General features: G+C 34.3%; 3 protein-coding genes and 1 long non-coding RNA gene across 13 annotated transcripts; 2 read left to right on the top strand and 2 right to left on the bottom strand.

The window, feature by feature from the left end:
* The first annotated feature begins 4,241 nt into the window (after window positions 1-4,241).
* On the top strand, window positions 4,242-6,305 carry LOC112328671 (uncharacterized). Of its 2 annotated transcripts, none has more exons than XR_008060100.1 (2): window positions 4,242-4,556; window positions 4,881-6,305. It is a non-coding gene; the product is annotated as an uncharacterized LOC112328671 (long non-coding RNA). The 2 variants fall into 2 exon arrangements; XR_008060099.1 differs by having other exon boundaries at window positions 4,242-4,580.
* A 116-nt stretch (window positions 6,306-6,421) lies between these two features.
* Window positions 6,422-10,266, bottom strand: LOC7494239 (uncharacterized). Of its 6 annotated transcripts, none has more exons than XM_024608724.2 (5): window positions 9,905-10,157; window positions 9,087-9,222; window positions 8,069-8,449; window positions 7,510-7,823; window positions 6,422-7,425 (listed from the first exon to the last, which is right to left on the bottom strand). In XM_024608724.2, the coding sequence occupies exons 2-5, from the start codon at window positions 9,208-9,210 to the stop codon at window positions 6,619-6,621; spliced, it is 1,626 nt and encodes a 541-aa protein (XP_024464492.2). In that variant the 5' UTR covers window positions 9,211-9,222; window positions 9,905-10,157; the 3' UTR covers window positions 6,422-6,618. The 6 variants fall into 6 exon arrangements, with proteins under 6 accessions (XP_024464492.2, XP_002313701.2, XP_024464494.2 ...); XM_002313665.4 differs by having other exon boundaries at window positions 9,087-9,237; window positions 9,905-10,142; XM_024608726.2 differs by lacking the exon at window positions 9,905-10,157 and adding an exon at window positions 9,742-9,898.
* A 6,008-nt stretch (window positions 10,267-16,274) lies between these two features.
* On the top strand, window positions 16,275-19,683 carry LOC18102166 (transcription factor ABORTED MICROSPORES). 4 transcript variants are annotated; one of them, XM_024608433.2, is made up of 10 exons: window positions 16,275-16,412; window positions 16,497-16,557; window positions 16,752-16,857; window positions 16,949-17,128; window positions 17,217-17,295; window positions 17,391-17,459; window positions 17,566-18,195; window positions 18,659-18,949; window positions 19,042-19,218; window positions 19,322-19,683. In XM_024608433.2, the coding sequence occupies exons 2-10, from the start codon at window positions 16,536-16,538 to the stop codon at window positions 19,526-19,528; spliced, it is 1,761 nt and encodes a 586-aa protein (XP_024464201.2). In that variant the 5' UTR covers window positions 16,275-16,412; window positions 16,497-16,535; the 3' UTR covers window positions 19,529-19,683. The 4 variants fall into 4 exon arrangements, with proteins under 4 accessions (XP_024464201.2, XP_024464200.2, XP_024464202.2 ...); XM_024608432.2 differs by having other exon boundaries at window positions 16,276-16,557; XM_024608434.2 differs by having other exon boundaries at window positions 16,276-16,588.
* A 97-nt stretch (window positions 19,684-19,780) lies between these two features.
* Window positions 19,781-20,799, bottom strand: LOC7472109 (basic blue protein). Its single transcript, XM_002313666.3, has 2 exons — window positions 20,446-20,799; window positions 19,781-20,238 (listed from the first exon to the last, which is right to left on the bottom strand). Exons 1-2 carry the CDS (start codon window positions 20,603-20,605, stop codon window positions 19,883-19,885), a joined length of 516 nt encoding a protein of 171 aa, XP_002313702.1. The 5' UTR covers window positions 20,606-20,799; the 3' UTR covers window positions 19,781-19,882.
* Between the last annotated feature and the right edge of the window lie 3,052 nt (window positions 20,800-23,851).

Genomic DNA, 23,851 nt, shown 5'->3' with positions numbered 1-23,851 from the left:
TTGTATTCTCTCATCATTGCACTAGTAATGAAGTGGCTTCCTTCTCTTATTTTATCACTAGATTTGCATTCTTCTTAATCTTTTTGGTTGGACTCCAACAATCCTTAGCATAATGACTTATCTTTTGACAATTATAGCATTTAACTTTTGATTTGTCAAACCTGGATTTTAGACTGCCACTATTAGTGTAACCGGTTGAACGGTTTGCTTTATGCGGTTGGCTAGATGACCTGTTGAGGCTGCCATAATTTTATCTTCCAAATCTGTCTCTTTCTTCTCTTTCTTTGCTTTGTCCACGTCCTCAATCCCCTAAGAAATATCTGGAACCATCATGCTTTGAAAAAAGTGATTGTGTACCCATATCTTCTTGAATTTCATTGACTCTTTTTTTATGAGCTTGTAATTTTCCTATGAGACCTTGGATTGAAAAAACATTCATATTCTGCGACTCCTCTATTGCGACCATCATATAATGAAACTTCTTTTGCAATAAGCATAAGATCTTTTTGACCACACATGTCTCTTCCATCTTATCATCATATCTCTTCATTTGATTGTTTATGGCTAATACTCTTACAAAGTATTCTGAAAATATTATCCAATTCAATCATATATAACTTTTCAAAGTCTCCATGTAGATTTTATAGACATATCTTTCTCACATTGTCAGCTCTTTGATTTGATTCTTGTAAAACTTTTCATGCTTGCTTAGCAGTGATTGTGTTGGTCACTATCTCAAAAGTAGCATCATTCAGACATTGGTAGATGATTGTTAGTGCTTGTTGATCCTTCATTTATGTCTTTTGCATGCATTTCCTTTGAACTAAAGTCAATGTTGCTCCAACTATAAACTCCTTGAAGCCTTTTTGAACCGTTTCTCATACATCTTAAGAACCTAACTAAGCTTTTACTCAAATACATTAAGTTTCATAGTTATCCTTTATCAACCTAGAACATTGAAGTAAGAAGTTTAGATTGACCATGTTAAATAATCAAACATAAGTTTTGATACTACTTGTTGGAAGAAAATAAATAGACATGGTATAAGCTAATCTAAAAAAACAAAGCTTAAGAATAAGATGTTAAATTACAAGTCTTTTTATAGACATAAAATCCTAACCAATAAAATAATTAAATTAATATAAAAAAAATTATAATATGAACATGAATTATATTATATTGACTGAACATGTCGATCGTTTCTCAACCAGTCAATTAATTTATTTAATCTAATTGGTAGATCAGTTCCTGTTCTTGTAAAAACCCAAAAAATAAAGTTTAATTTTCAACCTAAACTTGGTCGTGTCCTGGGCATGAGTTGGTATGGTGATCCATCAAAGAACCTTAGCCAAATTGTACCGGACGATGAATGAAACCAGGAAGAGCCATAGATTCTTTATCTGGGTATGGGTCCCAGAGATGAGATGTCTCTCATTTTGCTCATTAACCTCTGGAAAGGTCTCCTTGAAAGACTGGCAAGTGACTTGCTTTTGGGCTAAGGTCCAACTAAAAGAGCCTAAAGTAGGAAATGAAAGGAACTGGCATGGTATTCCTAGCATTTGCGATGTCATCTGATTAGAAGGTTGCATGTTAGGATACCACATGGTGGGCTAAGGGAGTAGAGGTCCTCTCTTTATCATGATAGAAATACAGTAACCCACCTGCACAGAAACCAAGAGGAGAAAGGGGGTAGTTTCGTGCTCATGGGGTATTTTTCTTTTTTGCTTTTGGGAGAGGTTGGAAGAGAAGGAATCATGGGGTCTCGTCTTTTTACAAAGTTTTTATATCTATCTTCGCCACGTTCCGGTCCCTTGAACCTGGTGTGAGGTAAGAAGAGTGCTTGGGTGGTCCTCATGCGATCAAAATACCAGGCTGACACCCCGATCGACCAAATATGAGCTCTTGGGGTCCTTGATCGACCCCCAGGGTGCCTTGGAAGACATCTCATGTAAACAACCTCCTTGAAGATGGTGCTTAGAAGTAAACGAAAGCAATAATCAAGGAAAAAAGAGGAGAGCTGATAAAAAGTTTAGACTGTTCAAAACATAATAGAATAAGACTTTAATCTTGTTAAACACTGGAGTCAGAACAAGGAAAATTAGAATTTATTTATTTAAATGCAATGTTTTTTCATTTAGAAAACTACAAGGATATTGATTTTGAAAAACACATTCTAGAGATTTTTCATAGTTTTTCAATATAAGTTTCTCACTTTCTTTTTCAAGATGAAGAAAAAACAAGAACAATTCATTTTTTTCTTTTATATATAATCACTTTTTTAGCAATATAAAATATTAATTAAGATTAGTTTTTTTTATTTTATATTTAGTTAGTATCATAAATAATTTTTTTTTTATAAATCTAATGTACAGATTTTCTTGATTTAATAATATTATTTTTCATGATAATATTTAATTTAAATAAAATAGAATCAATATTCTACAATTAAATTATCACAAGGATATGATTATTATAAATCATGGTTTTGATTTTTTTAATAAAAAGTAGTTGTAATCGATCTTGCTGTATTTTTTTTCTTTTCTTTTTGGAAAAAAATGTTTTCATTTTCATCAAATAAACATGTTTTTCTTTTAATTTTTCATTGGAAAAAGAAAACTGAAAAGGGAAAAAGACTTTAAAAAAGAAAAGAAAAAACTACTTTCTGCTAACATACCCTACCCTAGTTATTTTATTATCATGCTTAAAGTTTGTCTTCAATTAGGCTATAAGACTCCTTATATAAGAGGTTAGGTGACATTGATGTTATTGGAATTAATTTTAAAGTCTAAATTTAATGTATTTTTTTTAGTTTTTTAAGTGTATATATAATCTATTAATTAATGATATAGTTATTCTTTAAATCTGTAGAATCATCTCTACACGACACTTATTTATGATACAGTACTGAAGCGTTGATCACAATGCATTGATACTCATTTTGTGATGTACTGAAACCCATTGTTGTTGCCACTTCTCTTACCATTCCCCCCCTTGTCGAAAAAGAGAGGGCGCCGGCTGCCAGGTTTCTATTCGTTATCGGATATGGTAGCTGAAAACTCCATGTCGGAGGCTTCAGGATTAATGTCCTCTTTATCAGGGCCAGTGGTGAAATCAAATTCTAAATTAGAAAGCTCATCAAGCCATGTCTGATCTTCTTCGATGTAATGCTGAGCAAGGTGGTCACGCAAGTAGGTGAAATAAGAGCGAGGATACTTGCCGGAGTAAATCCTAGCTCTCGTCCAGTCTCGATCGTAGAAGTTCAGCGGGTCAGACAAAACCTCTGAGATAATTGATGAGTTAACGTCGTTGATGGAGCACATTGTCCTTCTAGCATACATCTATCTGCCTTGACTGGTATATGGATTGATTAATGGATACTCCTTGTAGCTTGAAATTCTATTCATGATTGGCTTAATTTCAACTCCTGTTCGGCCGTGATATATCACATGGGATGTTTTCCTTGAGATGAAACTGACAAAAGGTACTGTGAACTTGAAAAGTTGATGAGAAAGTCATCTAATTTTCAATAAGAAGGAATGTCGTTAGCCATCTCTTCATGCAGACACTAACTGTGGGTGTTGGTGATATCGGCGTATGCGTAAGCTTTATTCGATAAGATAGCTGATAAATTCAAATAAAATAAATTTTAATTTTTTTAAAAAATAAATCAAAAAAATTAAAATAAGCTTAATAAAAACACTTATTAGTGTCGGGCTTGGTATTTCGAGCCTAAAATACAACATGAATCCAAGAAAAGTGGACTCGGGTGTGGTAGTCTAATCACAACACCTAAAAATCCTTTATTCTCTAAGTAATGTTTAAAGGTCTCTTATCAATTTGTTAGAGGTTAATCCGAGATTTTCTATTCTTCAAGTGATGCCCAAAGATCTTTTACAAATTCATTAAGGGTTGATTTGAAATTTTCTTTTTCCAGATGATGCGTGAAAACATCTCACAAATTTATTAGGAGTTGATCAGTATCACCAATCTCTCACCAATTCCCGGGATGAACCTGGAATGCGTATCTTTTAGGTCTTCTTCATTAATGCTATCAGTTCCTGGAAATTCTTTGCGTTTTGCAAAATTCTCTGAATTTCAATTTGAATGTAACGATAATCTTAATAATAAATGGAAAAAGCAAACGATCCAAGCTTGTTCCCCTTGTTTATTTTCTAATAACAGTCTATAGATGCAGATGGAAAATGATCCAAACTTATTCTAGCAACTCAATTACCGTGGTTTATTGTGATTCCCAGGATTGATGTGCTGCAGTATTTTGCTCACGTGTCCATTTTTTTTCAAAAAAAAATAAAAAAACAGAACGTTCCTCCATTTGTGAATTGTATCACTTCATAAGAATTAGCCATCGTTTTCTTTCTGATGGATTTTACATGTGGTATATATTCAAGAATTGCCCACCATCTTCTTCTTTCTTCTGTTTAATACTCGCCACCATGCTCTAAAGTATTCTTATGCATAGTTTCTTTGATTTTTTGTAGGAAGACCCCTTGTATTCTTATTATAACCGGCTACATTATGAATTGACTCCAGTTGAGGTTCATTCTGAGGAATCTGCAATGGTATTCTCAGTAGCAGAATTTTAGAATTCAAGCAACATAAGCTCTTCTATTTTTTATTTAGCTTTTTCTTCTTTTCTCTCTCTCTTTTTATGGAAATCGAGTTTTTATTTTGGGGACAATGGTGGGTGGGGAGGAAGAGATGAATGAGGTGCAGTGGTGGCATTTGGAGATGTTTTCAACCCCCGTTTTGATTATTCTATCTAAAAGTTCAATACGAGTATTACATGAGGCCTTCTCTCTCGGTTTTTTTTTTGTTCACTAGCATTTTGCTTTGATACTGACACATCTATCTGTGGCCAGATTGCCATGTATTTGCAGAATAAACATGCAGCAACACGTTCACAGTATCCTGCTGATATTGATAAAATATTCAGGGTCTCAAGAGAGGGTGAAAATGAACGTAACAGAGCGTTTTCTATTTAGATAAGTCGTTGCTATCTGTAAGGCTAGTCAAATTTACAATTAAAACTTCTATGATCCCTGTTCCGACTGCATTTATTTCTTTAGAATAATTGAATTCTCTCATAAAACTGTTGGATCATGTACTTTTAGGTTGATCTTGGAGACATGGCTGAGCTATTATATGCAAAAAAATGACGTTGATAAGTTACCACGGGGGAAGCTAAGGTCTGGTCTGCTTTTGAAAGTTTTCTTCAGGCTCATCTGGTTGCTCCAATGAGCCTGAATTTGAAGATCATGCTTTTTACTCTTCAAGATCTGCCAGCATGAATTTGAAGTTGCAGTTTGTATGATAGCACGTGAAGAGACATTGCCATTTATAATTTGCATCATTCTCGTCCTTTTACAGCAGAGTTCTATTGCAATCAACTAGAGCATGGCTGGTGATATTGTTTTCTTCCCAAATGCAAGGTTAATACAGTCTCAATCTAATTATTGCAGCACGAAAGGAGTTGGTGGAACTGCTCCAAATCTTTCAGATGCCAAGACACTTGATGATGGTGCTGTTGTTCCCCTTGGGAAGCCCGAAGAGCAACAAGGCTCAAAGGTTGAACAAACAAAGTATGACTCTGTGCATTCGAAGAACTCACTGACTCTGCACATGTCAACTCATATGACTGCTAATAACCTCTATGATATTGTATCACCGTGCGCTATTTTCATAATTTATTGTTGAAATGTGATTTGAATCCTTTTTGCAGAGTGATTTGCGGTGCAATCAGTAACATAGTCTACAACGTGGATCAGATTCGGATGCGATAAGAGGTCCAAGTGAATTTAAAATTCGATCATTTGATTACATTATTGCAGGATAAAAAATACAGAAACAACTTGAACTAAGAAGAGTCAACATGGTGGATGCTTTAATAATAAAATAATCATATGTCAAATAAAATATTTATATTAACATAAAACAAAATCTAACATGATTAAAAATACAAGATAATGATTTTATAAATCCAATTTATATATATATATTAAGATCTAAAGCACTTGGGTCAATATCCCATAGCCACAAATTCTACTGACCACACCAAATACAAGCCTGAAGTAGTACGTAGGTCTATCGGAAGTGGCAAGTCCTATCTGAAACTGTAGAGCTCCCAGAAACAAGGGCATCATGTCTTGCCAGAACTTTCTGTAGCTGCTCATTCAATCCAATATCTCGAGAGACCAACTTTGGACACCAGAGAGAGATAGAGAATCAATTCAAGTTCCTAATATACAAAATAATTTATAAATTAAAATGAGATCTTTCCATGTTCATTGCTTCGGAGAAGAGATCAGCTCCGCTGTTATTCTCTTTGATTAATTAATTGAATTCATTCATCAAAAAAGAGAGAGGCCAGCAGTTCACAAAAATGCTAAAAGAACTTGCATCGTCACTCAAACCAATCACATCTTCCATAACATAGAACTTACACTGTAAACATAAAACTTTAGAACATACCATAGTAAATCTCTAGTATCACCTACATGTTTTTGTAATTTCTATCATAAAATTAGATTATGTAAATATCGAACACTGTAAAATACATTAAGTATTAGGTGGTGGTGGTAGTTTTGCCTGGTAGTTGCATTACAGGATCTCATCTGCCAACGGTTTTTCATGAAACTTTTCGACCCTCGATTGGATGGATGAAATAGTCTCACCTAACTTGGAAGATTCGAGCTCTAGATTACTCAGGTGAGTTCTTGTTTCAGTGATTTGTGCCTTGGCATCAGCAACTGCTTTCTCTTTGAGAGCTAGATCCTCCATCATGGATTCTAGTTCTTTCTTTTTTGACTCTATAAGATCATCGCAGTTGGATTTTGATTCCTCCGCAGCTTGATGCTGATTACTGAGCTCCATGCCTTCAGCCAGATCATTTAGTATATCACGTAGCCAACTAACATCAATTTGTGCGGATTCAACGTCCTTCAGAACAGCCAACATTTCTCTAACTTTGGATTTTGTCAACTGCTTGAAAGGAGTGCACTGCAACTCCTGAACCACAAAGCACAGGCACTCTAGATAATAAGCTCGCATGGAAGCTGATTCCAATCGACTGCCTGTGGCTATATCTCCATACTTTTCAAAGATTAACTGTAGAATAGAGGCAACATTTGCTCTCACGTGATATTTTCCTACTGACACACAGGAATCAGAAACAACAGATTGAACCTCTTCCCCGTCACTCCCTTCTGAGGCACGAGAAATGCCTGAAAAGCTGAAGTTCAAGTACTCGGTAATGGGACCATTAGTGACTCTTCCCTCATGGTTAGCAGAAGGATATGGGGCAGCCTTTGGCGAACCATGGAGCTTTCCATTCTGTTGTGGTTCAGCTGGTGTTGGAATTTTATAGCAGGCCAAACTAATCTTTGAAGGGCTTTTCGGAGGATCAGGCTGTTGGAGAAAGAAAAAAGTGAGGCAATGCAAAGCCGATATTGAAAAATAAATTTAGTGAGAGGGAGAGGCATGAAAAACTACCGTGATTTTCCCAGACACATGCATTGGTCCAGGGGATTGAACTGGCACCTTGTCAAGAGCATGGTCTTCGGAGTAACTTTCATCAGAATGTGGTTGAGATGAGGAAAAAGATCGACTATTCTCTGGTTCCTCATCCTTTTTGGTAGGAAGAATCAATGGAGATGGTGGAGCACGGCGAACTGCTTTTACAGCAGGGGCATTGTTAACGGCTCCTTTTACAGCAGGGGCATTGTTAACTGCTCGAGGAGAGTTCTGCTGAGATTCAGATTCCTTCTTTTTTCTACCAAAGCTTAAAGCAGTATCAAGAAAGGAACCTGCAACAACAACGTGCTGTAATGAGGAACTGAGCATCAAAGAGGAATTGCAAATTGGAGAAAGATATTCTTGTAGGACTTCAATTTTTTAATGGAGTTAAAAAGCTTTCTTCCATCTCCAAATGGCTTGAGCCCAAAGGTTGGCAGGTCCCAGACAAACCCCCCCCCCCAAAAAAAAAAAAAAAAAAAAAAAAAAGTGAGAATCTAACTTGCAACAATGTGTTAGTATTTGAAAAGGGGGAAACCTGATTCTTTTTCAACCCCCTGAGGATTGGCCTCCGAAGTTCTGTTAGAACAAAATTCGTCACATTTATGGGAAGGGTTAGATGCTCTGGGGCATGGCTGTGCTCTTTCTGATTGTTTTTTAACCCCACGAGGATTGGCATCAGCTGTTCTGTTAGAACAAAATTCTTCACATTTATGGTAAGGATTAGATGCTTTGGGGCATGGCTTGGCTCCTCCTGTTTCTTTTTTAACCCCCCCTGGTTTAGGCTCAGCAGTTCTATTAGAACAAAATTCCTCACATTTATGGTAAGGATTAGAGGCTTTGGGGCAAGTTGGCTGTGCTCTTCTTTCTCCATCCATGTTTTTGCTAAGCCAACTCCCATTTACACCATTATGATAATCTAAAACACGAAAAATAAATAAATAAAAATAAATTACAACTGTATTTGGAAATGTTCAGTGCTACCCTTAAGTCAAAAACTCCCTGGTCCAAAACCTGTATTTAGAAGTGTGAAGTCCTACATAATTTCATACGTTGCAAGAAAATAGCCATGACTTACCGCTGGAAAATTAAAAATCTTAAGATTTACCTTTTCAAAGTCATCAGAGCCCTGATTAAAAAATTCTCCTCCACGGAGTTGTATAGGTAGGTGAATTTAAATTAACAGAAAGCGGTCCGGTGCTTCTCAACTCACCATTTTCAAATGATAATTCTCTGATGGCTACAAATTCACCTCTACGAAGGTTGATAGGAAGATTCTGATAGTATTATCTTTACTTTCTTCATCAAATAGATCAAGGCTTTTCACAAAATCATGGCTATGAATGGATTGATTTGCAACAGAATTAAGCTACAAAAATTACTATACGGATATGATTTTAAGGCACATAGCACTTCCTGTAAAACCCAACTGATTACCAATTAAAGTTTTGTGGTGGTGAGGAGATAGATATTAATTGATAAAGTGAACATGTCAAAGTCATAAAACTCTAAACTTTAAGAAGAGTGGCAAAGATATCAGTAATAATAGTGATTACCTGACTTTTTCTTCTCCTTCCTTCCCTGGCCTTGAGAAATCTTTTCAAGGCAAGCTACACCACATTCATGGTAAGGATTGGCAGCATTGACACAATCTGGATGTACCCTTCCATTCTCAGCCATCTCTTTCTCCACCTTTAACACCACAGACTAAGAATTTTTAATAACAATCAGTTATATTGAACACAAAACATTCTTACCCAGATCACCACAAAAGAAAAAGGAAAAACTTTTGTTTGTACAGGAACTTTAAGAACATTGAAAAACAAGATCTTTTACTTGGCATCTAAACATAGAATTCCAAAACAATCCTTGTAGGAAGGAAAAAATATTTATTTCCATGAGAAATTAACATCCCTTAGAACAACCCAAGATTCCATGTCACCAAATAAGCAAAAGAAGAAAGCTGCGAGGAATACAAAACTTTAAGGTTATTGAGAAACAAGATCTTTTTCTTGGCATCCAACCAGAGAATTCCAGAGGGTAAAAGGACACCTGGTTAGAGTGATAGTCATGATTAAGAACAATCCTCTTAGAAAAGAAAAACATATTTCCATGAGAAATTAGCATCCTTAAGAACAACCCAAGATTCCGTTCTTACGTAACTTATCAAAAAGACAGGTTCTTTACAACAATCCCCTCTACTTTCCTTACCTTCTCCAATCTTTCTCATCTTTTTCTCAGAAACCAAACACAAAACACCATCAAACAAGAAAAAACAAACCAACCCAAGAACCAAGAACCTCAAACCATACAAATTGATACTACCACTAAAAGAAAATGAACACAGAGATAGAGAGAAAGAGTGAAGCTTTACCAAAGAAACAGAGGCCTTTGCACCTTCAATAATAATATTGTTAGTGGTCTTTGTAAGACCTATATTTCTCGTATTATTTTCCAGCTTTTGAATGTCAACTTATCTGACCAAATGAGAGAACAGAATTTCCCCGTTTTTTCTACAACTTTGACAAACACGCAAAGCTACAAACACACAATCCCATAAAGAAAATTAGGAGTTGAAATTTCGCATTTATAAATACAGCATAAACACATGTAGCCAACCAGCCCGCCCGCCCGCCCTCCCTCGACACAGACAACCGCTTTCCTAACTTTTTTATCTAGTGACGACGATTTATTGTACACACAAGCATAACACACGTGCCCTTGTTAGAATCATCATCAACTTCAACTTTTTATTTAACCTTGGGATGCCTTTTTTCATGTCCGAAATACAGATTGTGTTTTGAGTTAATTATAAACTAGTCCCTCTAGTTTAGTGAAAAAAATCAATTAGTCCCTTGTTTCTATTTTGCTTTAATTGTAATGCAGTAGTGTCGAAAATTGAGTTTCCATTCTTAAATGGAAGGCAACGATACAGGAGATTGAGTTTCCCATTGCAATCCCTTTACTTTCAACTTGATCGGTTCTTTTCTTAAAATAAATGGGAAAAAAAAAAAAAGGATACTTGGGTATTTTATGTTTCAATTATACTGGTAAGTATTATTTTATATATATATTTTCAATTTATTTGGTTATTTCTTTCTAAAAGGAAAGTGAAGAGTAGGTGAGATGGGAAATCTCACAGGAAAAAGGGTATTTTTGAAGCAAAAAGTTACAAGATTGAGTTTACCTTAACACCTTATCAACAGAGAATTGATTATTAAATTGTTTCTCGTACTCTGAGGACTACTTTGTTCATTTAACTAAACTAGAGGGACTAGTTTTGATTAACCCTTGCCTTTTCTTGTCCAGCATAATAATAATAAATTTCATTAGAAGCTTCTCGCCGGTCAAATCAATCCAATTTGCAGGGCACTCTGGTTTTCGACCAATGGAAACTCATAGAATCAAGAAAAATATATTTTGTTTGTTATAAAGTTGAAAAATCATATATATATAAAAACTTAAAAAGTTGAAAGCTGAAACACATGGGAGCTTCTAGAGAAGATGACGTAAATTTGCTAAATTTCTTGATTTGACCTTGTAATTTAATATTCATTAATTACATAAAAATTGATATTGGATATAACTAACTTAATTATTATACTATAATTGACTACGGAAAATATTTTTATTTTCATGCTTTTGAATCTTGTGTCATCGTGTAAATGGTCGTGACCAGATCGCAGTGTCGTGGTTTGAATGCCACCGTTTATAATTGCTGACACTTTACAAAATATAAGTGTAAACGCTATTTTTTATTTCTGTACATTAAAAAAAATGCTGGGATTTGAAGCAGTGATGCAAGTTTGACAAACTTTAAAAGTATATTTTTCATCTATTGTTAATATAATAATATTATATACTTATATTGTCCTTAATTTTAAAATATAAAAGATAAGTTGAGGTGGACACAAAACTGACCCGAATAATATATTCATATTAAAAATAAAAATGTATATTTTCCGCGGGTTGAGCTTTATTAGACTTCTCTCAAAACTGCTTGACGCCCACTTTTTCTTCTTTTTCATGGCAACTTCGCTTTACGAGAGATTAATACCATATTTTAATGAAGCTCCATGCCATCGTGTTAAGTGGGGTAGAGTCGATCAAGATGCTGATAGCTCTTGAGAGTTGTGACTTTTAGGCGATAATTCCAACACAAGCAAGCAAGCACATAAAAGTCGCCTTCATTCACAAGTGAGTGAATGATTTGCATTTATTTAGCGTTGTAGGATGGAAAAGATTATTAAATTTGTTTTTAGAATAAATTTATATACTTTTAAAATATAAAATATAAAATATAAAGAAATATTTTTGTTTTGTTTTCATTATCTCCTTTCCCAAATAATATCTTATAGAACACTCATGCTTGATTATTGTACCGGGCGAGAGATATAAAAGATATAAATAAAAGAATAAATAAGACAAAGATGATAATAATAATAAAAACTTATTTAGTTGGAGAAACAAAAATAAATTTATATCTAGTATAGTTTTATAGTGAGTTTTTATATTTTTAAAATAAAAAGGAATATACAAGAATATGATTCCTTTATCTTTTCTATTCCAAGAAAATAAATAATCTAGAAATGCTATAAAAAATGTGATAAATTTGGGCAAGATATTAATCAGCTTTTATAAATACAAACCCATCGGGTGCAACTTTCCATGGAGAGACCTGATAATATAAAGATCAGGTATGCAGGTTTTTTATTTCCTTTTTTTTTAAAGAGGGGAGACCAAGTTAGAATATATATATATATATATATATATATATATCAGAAAGTTATTAGGGCCCAATCAAAGTTGCCAGCAATTTTGGACATATTAGACAACTAGCATAGAAATTACAAAAAAAAAAAGAAAAAAAAAAGAAAGAATTAACACATAAGCAAATTTTTTTGACAAAATAATATACTTTAAAATATCACAGTTTAAAAATATAATATATAATTAATATCATGTTTCTGAGAACCGCAAAATCAATGTCTATATTTCTTCGCAAACAATGTGTCATATTAAATCAATAAACCATGAGTCATGTACGTGCAGTTGAGAGATGTACGTGCAGATGAGAGATAACGATGGATTGTTATTTGTTTTATTTTTTAGTTTTATTTGGATACTTTTATATTTTTTTAAAATATAAAATTAGTCTAGTTCAGGGTCTATAATTATGCTTTTTAATAAATATATTTTCGAGAGATCGAACTTGTATTCTCCTCCTTGTAAAAATATAACAATATCTTAACTACTAGATCAATACTTCTTCATTATTCCATAGAAATGCTATTTTTTAAAAGATTATGTGAATGATTGTGTCAAGACAAAAAGAAAAAAAGAAAAATATCAGCTTTCATCACGTACGTGGATTCAAACTTTAAGCTGCTCATCTTTCTCTCCATGGAAATTCTTTATTTTTAGCAACAAATTAATCTTCTTTATGCTTTCGCAGGCAAGAGTGGAAAACTAAGGAGAAAAGGTACGTACGACTGGCCCCTCCAACCACCTTATTTTTGTTTTTTACGATACACACGAAGACTAACTCTGCACTTACTTTTTCAGAAGTTTCACAAGACGAAAACATCCGCTTCCACTAAAACCTTTTTGAAAGGTGATATTTTACTAAAATTCTTAAATTACTGTGATATTTTGTTTTTATTTTTATAAAAAACCCATTTTCCTGGCTCTATCTAACGAGCATTTTTCCCAGGTAAGTTTGGACACTTATTGGCTTTTACAGAACATGGTCTTCACGATCTGACAATATCCCTTTCAATTCCCAGGTAATTTAACCATTTTTTAATTTTAAAAAAAAAGGAGAAAATTGTGAGATAACCATTTCTATAGATAGGTGTGGTGTTTGTACATTGCACAAAACTTCTAAGCAATCTGATTAGGTTGATTTTGATTAATGGAAAATCCTTTCATAAAAAAAAAAAATCATTTCTTCAAGGAGTTGCTATATATGATAGTTAAAAGAGATATGTTTTATTTTTTTTAGTTCTCCCTCTCAACTCAATAGCTTAAGTTGTTAGGTGGGGTTCAAGATATGATTTATATTATTCTCTTACACATCACCTCAAGTGAAAGCCCTTTGGATTTGAAATTTGCACAGACCCACATTACTTTGTGCTTAATTTTTATCAAATAAATAAGGATGGTGAAATTCAAACTCGTGACCGTTTGGTCATTAAGTCTTTAATACCATGTCAAGGAACCATCTCAATCTAATAGCTTAAGCTGTTAGGTGAGGTTCAAGATATGATTTATATTATTCTCTAACACTTTCATCAGGAAAATTAACATAAGCTGATACCAAATTGACCCGAAATCATCCTTCACCGTGAAAAAAAGAAGAAAAAAGAAACTAGGTATCCATTCTCTTGGTGCCACCAAATTTGCCTTCCCTACCAACATTTTTGGTCTTCAATGCTACAGAAGCCCAACACGACTTAAGTGAACGAACCAGTTTTCCCGGCTCATCTATGCATTGAGAATTGACAAGAAGAGAAATTTGGTCCACTGAGAAATGGGAGCTACGTCTCTCTCAGAGACCTTACAGTCTAACCAGAAGAGACATCCAGCCAAAGAAGGTTGGTGATGTGGGCAACAATGCTTTGTTTTAAAGTCAAAAACATGCTCACCACGTTAAGTTCTGTGATGTTAGGCTTTGCATCTAATTATCAGCCCATAAAAATTATTAATTGCGTTTTTTGCTGCACAGGTTTGGGCATGATTTGTAAACTTGATTGGTGTGATGAAATAAATTGTTCTTTTTTTCTTCCTATTTTATTGGAAAGGATTCTTGTTTAAGATGGAGAAGTTAGCCAAGAATACCATAAAGATGAATTATTATTTTTATATTGTTTTAAAAATAATTATTAAAACATAAGTGTGTGTATATATATATATATTTTAAATAAAAAAAGACTCTAAAAAATAATAAGATCTCCATCAAGAAGAGAAAGAGAAGGAAAAGGTTTGGATAGGATTTGCTTTGCTGTGCACATGGACTTAATTAGCCTAGGGCCATATAGCCCACGTAATAATAGAGGTGTAATTAATTAGCCATTAATTAATACGAGCAAAATATCTCGACATGAAGGCTGGAAAACTTTGAAAAATGACATTGGAATGATAATTGACAGGAGAATAATGACAGTCTATGACTAATTGGTCCCTGTACTCTTGAGTAATTTACGATCAGCTGGTCAATGTAGGACCTCTCTTAACCATTTTTTCCGTTATACAAAACGGCGACCATTGAATGACCGCTAACTTTGTTACATAAAGCTAGTTTAGCGTAGTTTGAATGACCTTTGATTTTGATTCTTTCTTTCTTTTGCAAGGATCCAAATTTCAAGCATACATGACAAATGGGCCGGGCCATACTCCATTCCCTGTCCAAATGAAGTTTCTCGAGAGGGTCCTGAGTCTTCTGATAGAGGCCCAGAATTAGTCAGGCCTTCGAAAATATCAAATGGACAATCCCGTCCATGTTAAATCTATTTTATTATTAATATTATTTTTTATATATAATAGATAACATTTTCATTAATATAAATCAAATAAATACAAGTTCACAGGAAGATAGACAAGCATTGCTTTTAATACAAATAAACTTAGGCATCGTCATCGTGTTCTAACTAGAAGCTTGCTTTCGAACTCAACCAAACCATTGCTCTAAGTACTTCAGAAAGAGTTGTTCAAAAGATGATGTCCTAAAATATCATCCATGAAATCCAAGATTACGAGAATAGAAGAATTTCCTGATTCCAGTAAAGCACTTGGGGGGGACGGTGGACAAATATTATATCATCACTAGGGGAGACTATCAAACCCAATTTTGTTGCTATATATATATATATATATATAGACGCGCTTATAAATGGTAATTATTTGAAAATTATTAAACTCAATCTGGTAATATTGTTTTGAGATTTTATTTTATAAAAAAAAACAACATTTAAAAAAAAAATTGAGTTTTGACCGGGTCGATTCGATTATATTTAATCTATTTCTACTCAATTTAATTTAAAACTTGAATTGATAATCAAATTATCAAATCATTAAATTAATCTATTAGATTATATACCAAGTTTAATTATATTTAAGACATGAAATAATACTTTACCAAAACGAATATAGGTAGTTAAGGTTTTGTACACCATCTTAGCTCATGCAATATGCTCCTTCCATCATTACAACAGAAAGTAATACACAAAAAACTCTACTTACACATGCCCACTTGCATAATCAATTTTACATGAGCAGATCCTCACCTTGGATTTATTGATGTTAAACCTCAGAAAAATGATCAAATGGTCCTAAACAGATCAATAGATAGATCCTCATTACACCATAAAGTAATTAGGGGAAACCCCAAATTAGTTACTTACAAATCCACCAGCTTTCAATTGGGTCCCTAAGCTTAATATTTTCTCAATTGAGTTCCTAAAGTGTTAGACATTCTTCGATTGACTCCTTTCGTCCATATCGGCATGTTGTTTTGTTATTTTATGCAATAAAGTGACACCTTTTTAAGGATATTTGACAAGGTGGAGAATCATATGTAATAGATTAGGGATGAAAATGAGGCTTCACAAAGTTATTAACTATAAATTGAAAGAAAATTATTTATTATTATATTTCAATATATCATGCAAGCAGTGCACTTCACCTACCAAAGCAACAGCCAAACGTGAGATATGAAGGGAGACGATGTAGGAATTAGGGGATCAATTAGTTGTATTTTTTCTTCTTCTTTATATAAAAAAAAATCATCCAATATATATAATATAAAGTCTTTCGTTTCATCTTTCATTTGCTGCTCACGCAAGGGTGTTCTTTGGTGCAGTTAGCCATTGCTATCAGCTGAAGTTTGTGGGATCCTTGCTTTTGTTTTTACTACTACACTTTTGTTTCTTGTTCCAATGTCCTTTCGTTTTTCTTGCTTTGTTTAGCTAAAAGAGGCAGCAAACTACAGAGATTTTGGAACTAAGATGAGGTACCCTTATCAGCCAGGTATCGATCTTTCTATCTTTGGTTACATCATGTGAGTATACTAGAGAAGTCTGTGATCTATTCAGTACATTTTTGTTAACAGTTTTGTGCTTTTTCATGGATTTTTATGCATTCTTTTTCCTAATTCACTTACAAAAGTGTCATGCTGATTTTGGAGTTTGTCCCACTTGGCTTTAATCAATCATGCATCATAGGTAACATCATGAATGTGGTACAAAACCTCATGGAGAGACTGAGGCCTCTTGTGGGTGTAAAAGGCTGGGATTATTGTGTTCTTTGGAAACTGAGTGATGATCGAAGGTTAATGCAAACTATCCTAATTAAACTCATGTCTCTCTCACTCACTCTCTCTCTCTTTCTCCTTATGTTTTGTTTGGGGTTCGCTTTTTAGGTATATTGAATTGATGGATTGTTGTTGCGCTGGGACTGAGGCCACTCAAAATGGTGGAGAAGACCTTCAGTTTCCTGTTTCTGCAGTCCTTCCTTGCAGGGATGTCATGTTTCAGCACCCAGGAACTAAATCTTGTGAACTTCTTGCTCAACTTCCTTCTTCAATGCCCCTAAACTCAGGGTACGTTCTTGTCAGATATTTAACAGAACATTATCATATAAAAGAAGTGCTTTAAGTTGAATATTTAATTACTCGAGTTTGAAAACAGATTTCATGCACAGACCCTGAGCTCAAACCTGCCTAGGTGGTTAAACTTCTCTAGTAGCTCAGATTCAAATGTTCTTGAGGTGAGTAATTTCTATTCTTTGCATAAATGAAAAGGAAACCAAGAATTAGTAGCAGTCATTTATTGGACCAATAAGTTCTGCTCTGACCTGAACAGGAAACAGTTGGAACTAGGGCCCTGATTCCGGTGCCAGGAGGACTAATGGAACTGTTCATTGCTAAACAAGTATGGTTTCCTTTTGTTTTGTTGATTTTTTATATTTGAGAACTAATGGAATTGTCACTGCTAATCAATGGTGAAAGTGTTTATCTTTATATCTTATGCTGCGCAGGTACCTGAAGATCAACATGTCATAGATGTTGTAACATCTCAATGCAACTTCCTAATGGAACAGGAAGCCATGATCAACTCAACCAACATGGATTCAAGTTTATCAATTGATGTGAATGTTATGAGTGAAAACCAATCAAAGCCATTTCTTGCTAATGAAAATGAACAAGAGGATCATCACAGTTTGAATATTCCATATGATACCTCCCTTGATAGACTCCACATGTCTAGTTCTCCAATGAACAACTTCATGCACCAGTTCAATTACAGCACCGACGAAACCAAAACAAAAGGCGATCTCTTTCAAGGAGTAGAGAGTGGGCTACAAGATATGGATGATTTGCAGAAGTCCATGATGGCTAATGCAGAAAGCACGCAGATGCAATATATGGAGTCAGGTTTAACAACCAAGGATCAACATGGAAATGACAAAGAATCAATAAAACTAGAGAATGGGCCATCAGCAGAATATTCACACTCGGATTGCAACGATGATGAGGATGATGCAAAGTATCGGAGGAGGACTGGGAAAGGACCTCAATCAAAAAACCTTGTTGCTGAGAGGAAAAGGAGGAAGAAGCTTAATGATAGGCTCTATGCTCTCCGGTCCTTGGTTCCCAACATTTCAAAGGTAGTGACCACTCTCTTCAATCTTCATTTTGTGGCACACATCAATCTAAATCTCTCAATTTATGGGTGGAGCTACTCATGAATTCTATGAAGTAATCCCTCTCCTCTCTAGACCATGTCAACATAACATGCAATATTTAGGATCAATATTTCTAACCATTTTTATCTGTCAATCCCTTGTGACGAGTCGATGAATTTAAGATACATAACCACGCAATGAGAGCATGAAACCATGCCTAGTTATATGAAAAGGTCCCCAAAATAACTTTGTACGTTGTACCATTCCACTATTGAGCCGATTTCCTTATCAGCTCCCCAGCGCTCTTGGCTGGGCATAAGCCTTTTGAATTCGGTAGCCGAAAAATGGTATCCTGCACGTGTGAAAAGAATTCGACCTAACCTGATTGGTGAATTTCTACCACTAGTGTTACATTATTGATGTATCGTGTGCTTTTGATTCTTAGCTGGATAGGGCTTCCATACTTGGAGATGCGATCGAATTTGTGAAAGAGCTTCAAAAGGAAGCGAAAGAACTCCAGGATGAGCTTGAAGAGAATTCAGAAGATGAGGGTGCTAAAAACGGTAACAACAACAATATGCCACCAGAAATTCTGAACCAAAATGGAGTTAATCTTGGTGCATACAGGTCTGATTATGCTGTGAATGGATTTCATGTGGAAGCATCAGGCATTAGTACTGTTTCAAAACAAAACCAAGACTCAGAAAATTCTCACGACAAGGGACATCAAATGGAGGTATATCTTACTCTACTGTTCCCTTCTTTTGAATTTATGGTATCACTAACTCTTAAGTCATTTTTGTTTTCCTGATCATATGACACTTATAGGCGCAAGTGGAAGTTGCTCAGATAGATGGGAATGAGTTCTTTGTTAAGGTATTCTGTGAGCACAAGCCTGGAGGGTTTGTGAGATTAATGGAGGCTTTGGATTCTCTTGGCTTAGAAGTTACAAATGCTAATGTGACCAGCAATAGAGGCCTGGTTTCTAATGTCTTAAAAGTAGAGGTAAATAAAGACCATTTACGAATCCTTCCTCTCTTTTCATTCTGAAGTATAAACTGAGAATACGAAAATTCAGTGTCTATTTCCTTTGTCGTCTTTTGATCAGCAGAAGGACAGTGAAATGGTTCAAGCAGACTATGTAAGGGACTCTTTGCTGGAGTTAACAAGAGACCCACCAAGAGCGTGGCCTGAAATGCCTAAAGCATCAGAGATTTGCTGTAGTGGGATGGACTATCCTCACCATGATCACCACCAGCACCACCTGCAGAATGGCCACATGAATTACAACCACCATCACCTCCACCACCTTTGACCATAATCTGATCAGTTTCAAATGAGAAATGTTACACATATACAGACTCTAACGTTTCCTCGTGTTTTTCTTGCAAACATATGGAATAATTAGGTGATCTGTAAGAATCTTTTCTAAGACAATATAGTACGTATGGCTGCTTGGTTTCTATCAAATGTTTGTGTTTTCCTCATCTAAGCACTCAACTAATTAAGAAGGGGCTTGGTTTCCTGCTCAAATATTGGAGAAAATCAAAACAAAGGAGAAGGGATGGATCTTTAATTTAATTCGTTTACCATAAAAAAAATCATTTAATTTATCATAAAAAAATCGTTTACCAAAAAAAAAAATTATGCATTACAATTTCCACTAGTCTTACAACTGGAGTAAAACTCCAAAAGCAACAAGAGAAACCCAAAAACTCCATCCATCAAAGACGTAAATGGCAGCACAGGAGTTGGCTGGTGGTGGTGGTGGAATTGGTTCACTTTGTGGTGTGGTTGGCCTAATATTTGTGGAATTAGCTTCTTTAACATCGATGAAAAACCTCATGCCTCCAAGGCAATGCCCAGCAAAATTGCAAACGAACCAATATTTCTTTGCTTTATTGAGTTCAATTTGATCATTTCCACTCTCATATGTCGCTAAAACTCCAGTGCTTCCATTGCATGATCGATATGTAGCCTCAATCACTTCATACACGTTGTGCTGTCCCTTCACATACTTAAAAACTACACCAAAGCACCAAAATTTGAGTTCCATTTCACAAAGGAATGTATATAAAATTAAAACTTAATTTGGAACAGTCTTGGAAATGACCGAACCACTTAATCACCGGCCGGCTCCATTGAAAGTTTTTATGGGCGCCGGTGAATTAAAGGCTCTCGAGTTAACTATAGAAAGCAAGGAAATTTAGAACGAGAACGAGGACTACATACCAAGAGTATCGCCAACGCTAAAATTATATTTCCGTGACCAAGAACCAAAGTTTGCCCCCGTATTCCATCCTAACTCATCCCCAACTGTATGAACTTCAGATACAGCACCTTTCAAGAACACCATAATTAAGATCATTAGGAAGATCTTGGCCTCTCCCATGCTTGCAAGGTTGAGAAGAATAATGGAGAACAAAAAACCCAATCAAGATATTGAGCTGGTTGACTGTGTCTTGTAACCTTTGTATCATGACTTTCTAGCTGGAACCCTTCTTCGGTTTTTTCTTCCAGTTACAGCACAGGACAGCTAATTGCTCATTGTTTATCTTCTTCCGTTTATATGGTTGCTGAAAATGACCATGCTTGTTGGTGTGTATATATATATATATATATATATATATATATATATATATATATAAAGAGAGGACCATTTGCAAAGTGGACCTATAAAATCATGGCCTCTTATTTAGAAATAAAGACCTTTTCGTTGGTTGCACGCTTCGTCATGTTCAATACTATAATTCTAAATTAAAAAAGAAGAAGCTAATTTAACACCTGAAAGAAAAGGGAGCTCTCTGGCTTATAAAAATTATATTTATTAAATACCGTCCAGAACTCTAGAGTTGATTTAAGATTCTACCGATTTAAAACACGGTGATTAAAAAAAAAATCAACCTGAAGTTTATTGATTTGACTTGCTCAAAGCTTGATTTTATTTTTATTTTTTTAAATATAATTGTTTTGACTATTTTATTAAAAAAATTATTGATCTTGATAAACTGCCTAACCCCTAACCTAAATATTCCGTCATGTCTGGTTTAATAATAGCTATCCTTCTAGTAACATGTAGTTGAGTGTTATTAATTAATATATGATCATTCGTCTATGTCTATAGTATACTTTATTGATTGGGTCCATTTTCTTGTTAGGGTTGATCACTACTATGTACCTAGACCTCTTAAAATTAAAGTTTTTTTTTTTTTTTGGTTGGAGACGTCCGTCCGTCCGTCCGTCCGTACGACTATTTGTCTGTCCGTCGACACGATCGGTGTGATAATTGGCCATGGAAATGTGCGGTTTCCTTTCGTGGACAAGGAGGCATGCAACTTGCTACTGGTTGTTGATGGATTTAATTAATGTTAATGTCCAAGAAATTGATGTGAACGAAGCTTGGATCAAAAGAGATATATATATATATCTTGTGATATATATATATATATAAGCCTTGTAACGTACGAAAGTATAGACCGCAAGCATTTTCCACTTGCTAAGATAATTATGCACACCCACACCCACTATCTATTGGCTGCGTTGAGAATGTCCATTGTGGACCATTGACAGGCTCGGCCTCAAGTCCAACCCAACGACATCATAGCAGAAGCCTGACGAATTCCAAGATCCAAAACACTTGGTAATAATTAGCAGGGGTGTTCAAAAAAACCGAAAAAATAATTAAACTGAGAAAATAAAAAAAAAAATCGAACCGTGAAAAAAAACCGATTAAACCGATTAAAATTTTAAAAAAACCGACCGGTTCGGTTTCGGTTTTTTAAGCCTGGAACCGAAAAAATCGAACCGAACAAAACCGGAAAAAAACCGAGCCAAACCGGTTTGAACCGGTTTTTGTTCTAAAAAACCAAACCAAAACCGGTCGGTTTGAACCGGTTTTGGTTCGGTTTCGGTTTTTTTTTTAAAAAAAAATTCGGTTTCATTACTTTTTTTTATAAAAACTGAACTGAACCGAAAATAAATACCCCTGATAATTAGAATGGTATATTAGATAATCGGGTTAATTTTTTATTTTAAATAATTTAATTTATTTTACTTTGTTAAAATGTTTGGTTATTTGATATATTGATAGCTTCTAGTTGCTGCTGGTACTGGATAAACTGATCAAATATATGCTAAAGGTTTTTTTTAATAAACACGAGAACTCTTAAATGTTTAAATTAATAACTTTATAGAAAGAATTTATAATAATATTTTAAAAAAATAAACTCTTACACTATCATTATTAAAAGTATTAAGAATAAAAAGATTATGAATCTAGAACTTGATGAATTTATAAAATATATATATAATACATGAGTTATGTCCATTTACGAAGAGGAGAGCAGCCCCAGTATTATTTTATTTTTATGATATTTTAAATTATATTTTATTTAAAATAATATATATTGAATGAATATGAAATATTTAAAAATATACATGAGATAAAAAAAAATAATACTGGGCTTAAAGCACATTCCCAGCACCCCAATTATTTGGAAGGGTGCTGGCGTGCCCAGCGCCCCCAGTTAATTAGGGGGGTGCTGGCCGCGGCAGAACCCCAGTTGATTGTGTGGGTGCTGGCGTGTCCAACACTCCCCAATTAATTGGGAGAGTGCTGCTGGGCAAAAATTAATTGAATGCGCTAAGCATGGATATAATTAATTCAGGCAATAGTCTGGCTCTGGCAGGCATGTTTTACTTCTTGAAGAATTTCTTAGGCTGGTTAAATTTTGGTCCGTCGAAGCCCCCAGTCAGGTAAATCTCTTTTCAATCTTAACTGAGCAACCTAATTAAACCACCATGAGCTTTCATGTTAAATTGCTTGTTTGAAGCTACAGTTGGGTTGTACGAAAATTACTTTTTTTATTTTACATTATTTCTTTTATGTTTATAAATCGTTTTAATACGTTGATATTAAAAATTATTTTTTAATAAAAAAAATATTATTTTAATATATTTACAGTTAAAAAATACTTTAAAAATAGCTTCTAATATTTTTCTAAACACCCTGAAGATCTGATTTGAACAAAGATTTAGATTATTGGATTATCATGTGAATTCTTGGCTTAATTTAAGTTTTTTTTTTATTTTATTATTAGAACCTTATTGTTTTATTTTTAAAAAGAAAATTATAGTGTTGAATGAGTTAAGTTTAGACAAGGTGATAAGTTAACCTATCAAGTTAATTAAGTTTAATTTTATCCAAAAAATTTAAAATTTAAATTTTAAATTTTCTTAATTAACCCATCCAGCAAGCTAGATTAATAACTATATTAGGAACAATACATAATGTTTTAGAAAGATTTTATTAACAATAGTGTAGCTTAGTAATGCTAAGTTCCACCCATGATATGATAAAAATAATATCTCTAAAATATGTATATGATATGAAATTTAAAATATGATGATCAAGGATGAATATCTATATTTCTAATTATCAGATACGTTAATACCATCATGTTATTTTACATGCCTAGCCTTCTCAAACGGTGTTGTCCCCGTTAATTTTATTAACAAAATATAATTAATTTGATAATTAATCTTTTTTTTTTTACATGGTCCCTGTTTTGGAGCCAAGACCACGTGGCAGCATTTCAAGCCAAATGACATGAACTATGAAAACGCTGTCGGTTCAACT

The sequence above is a fragment of the Populus trichocarpa genome, chromosome 9 (assembly GCF_000002775.5).
Source record: "Populus trichocarpa isolate Nisqually-1 chromosome 9, P.trichocarpa_v4.1, whole genome shotgun sequence".
Taxonomy (NCBI): Eukaryota; Viridiplantae; Streptophyta; class Magnoliopsida; order Malpighiales; family Salicaceae; genus Populus; species Populus trichocarpa.
Note: the sequence above shows the minus strand (reverse complement) of the source record. Positions and strands in the feature narration are given on the sequence as shown.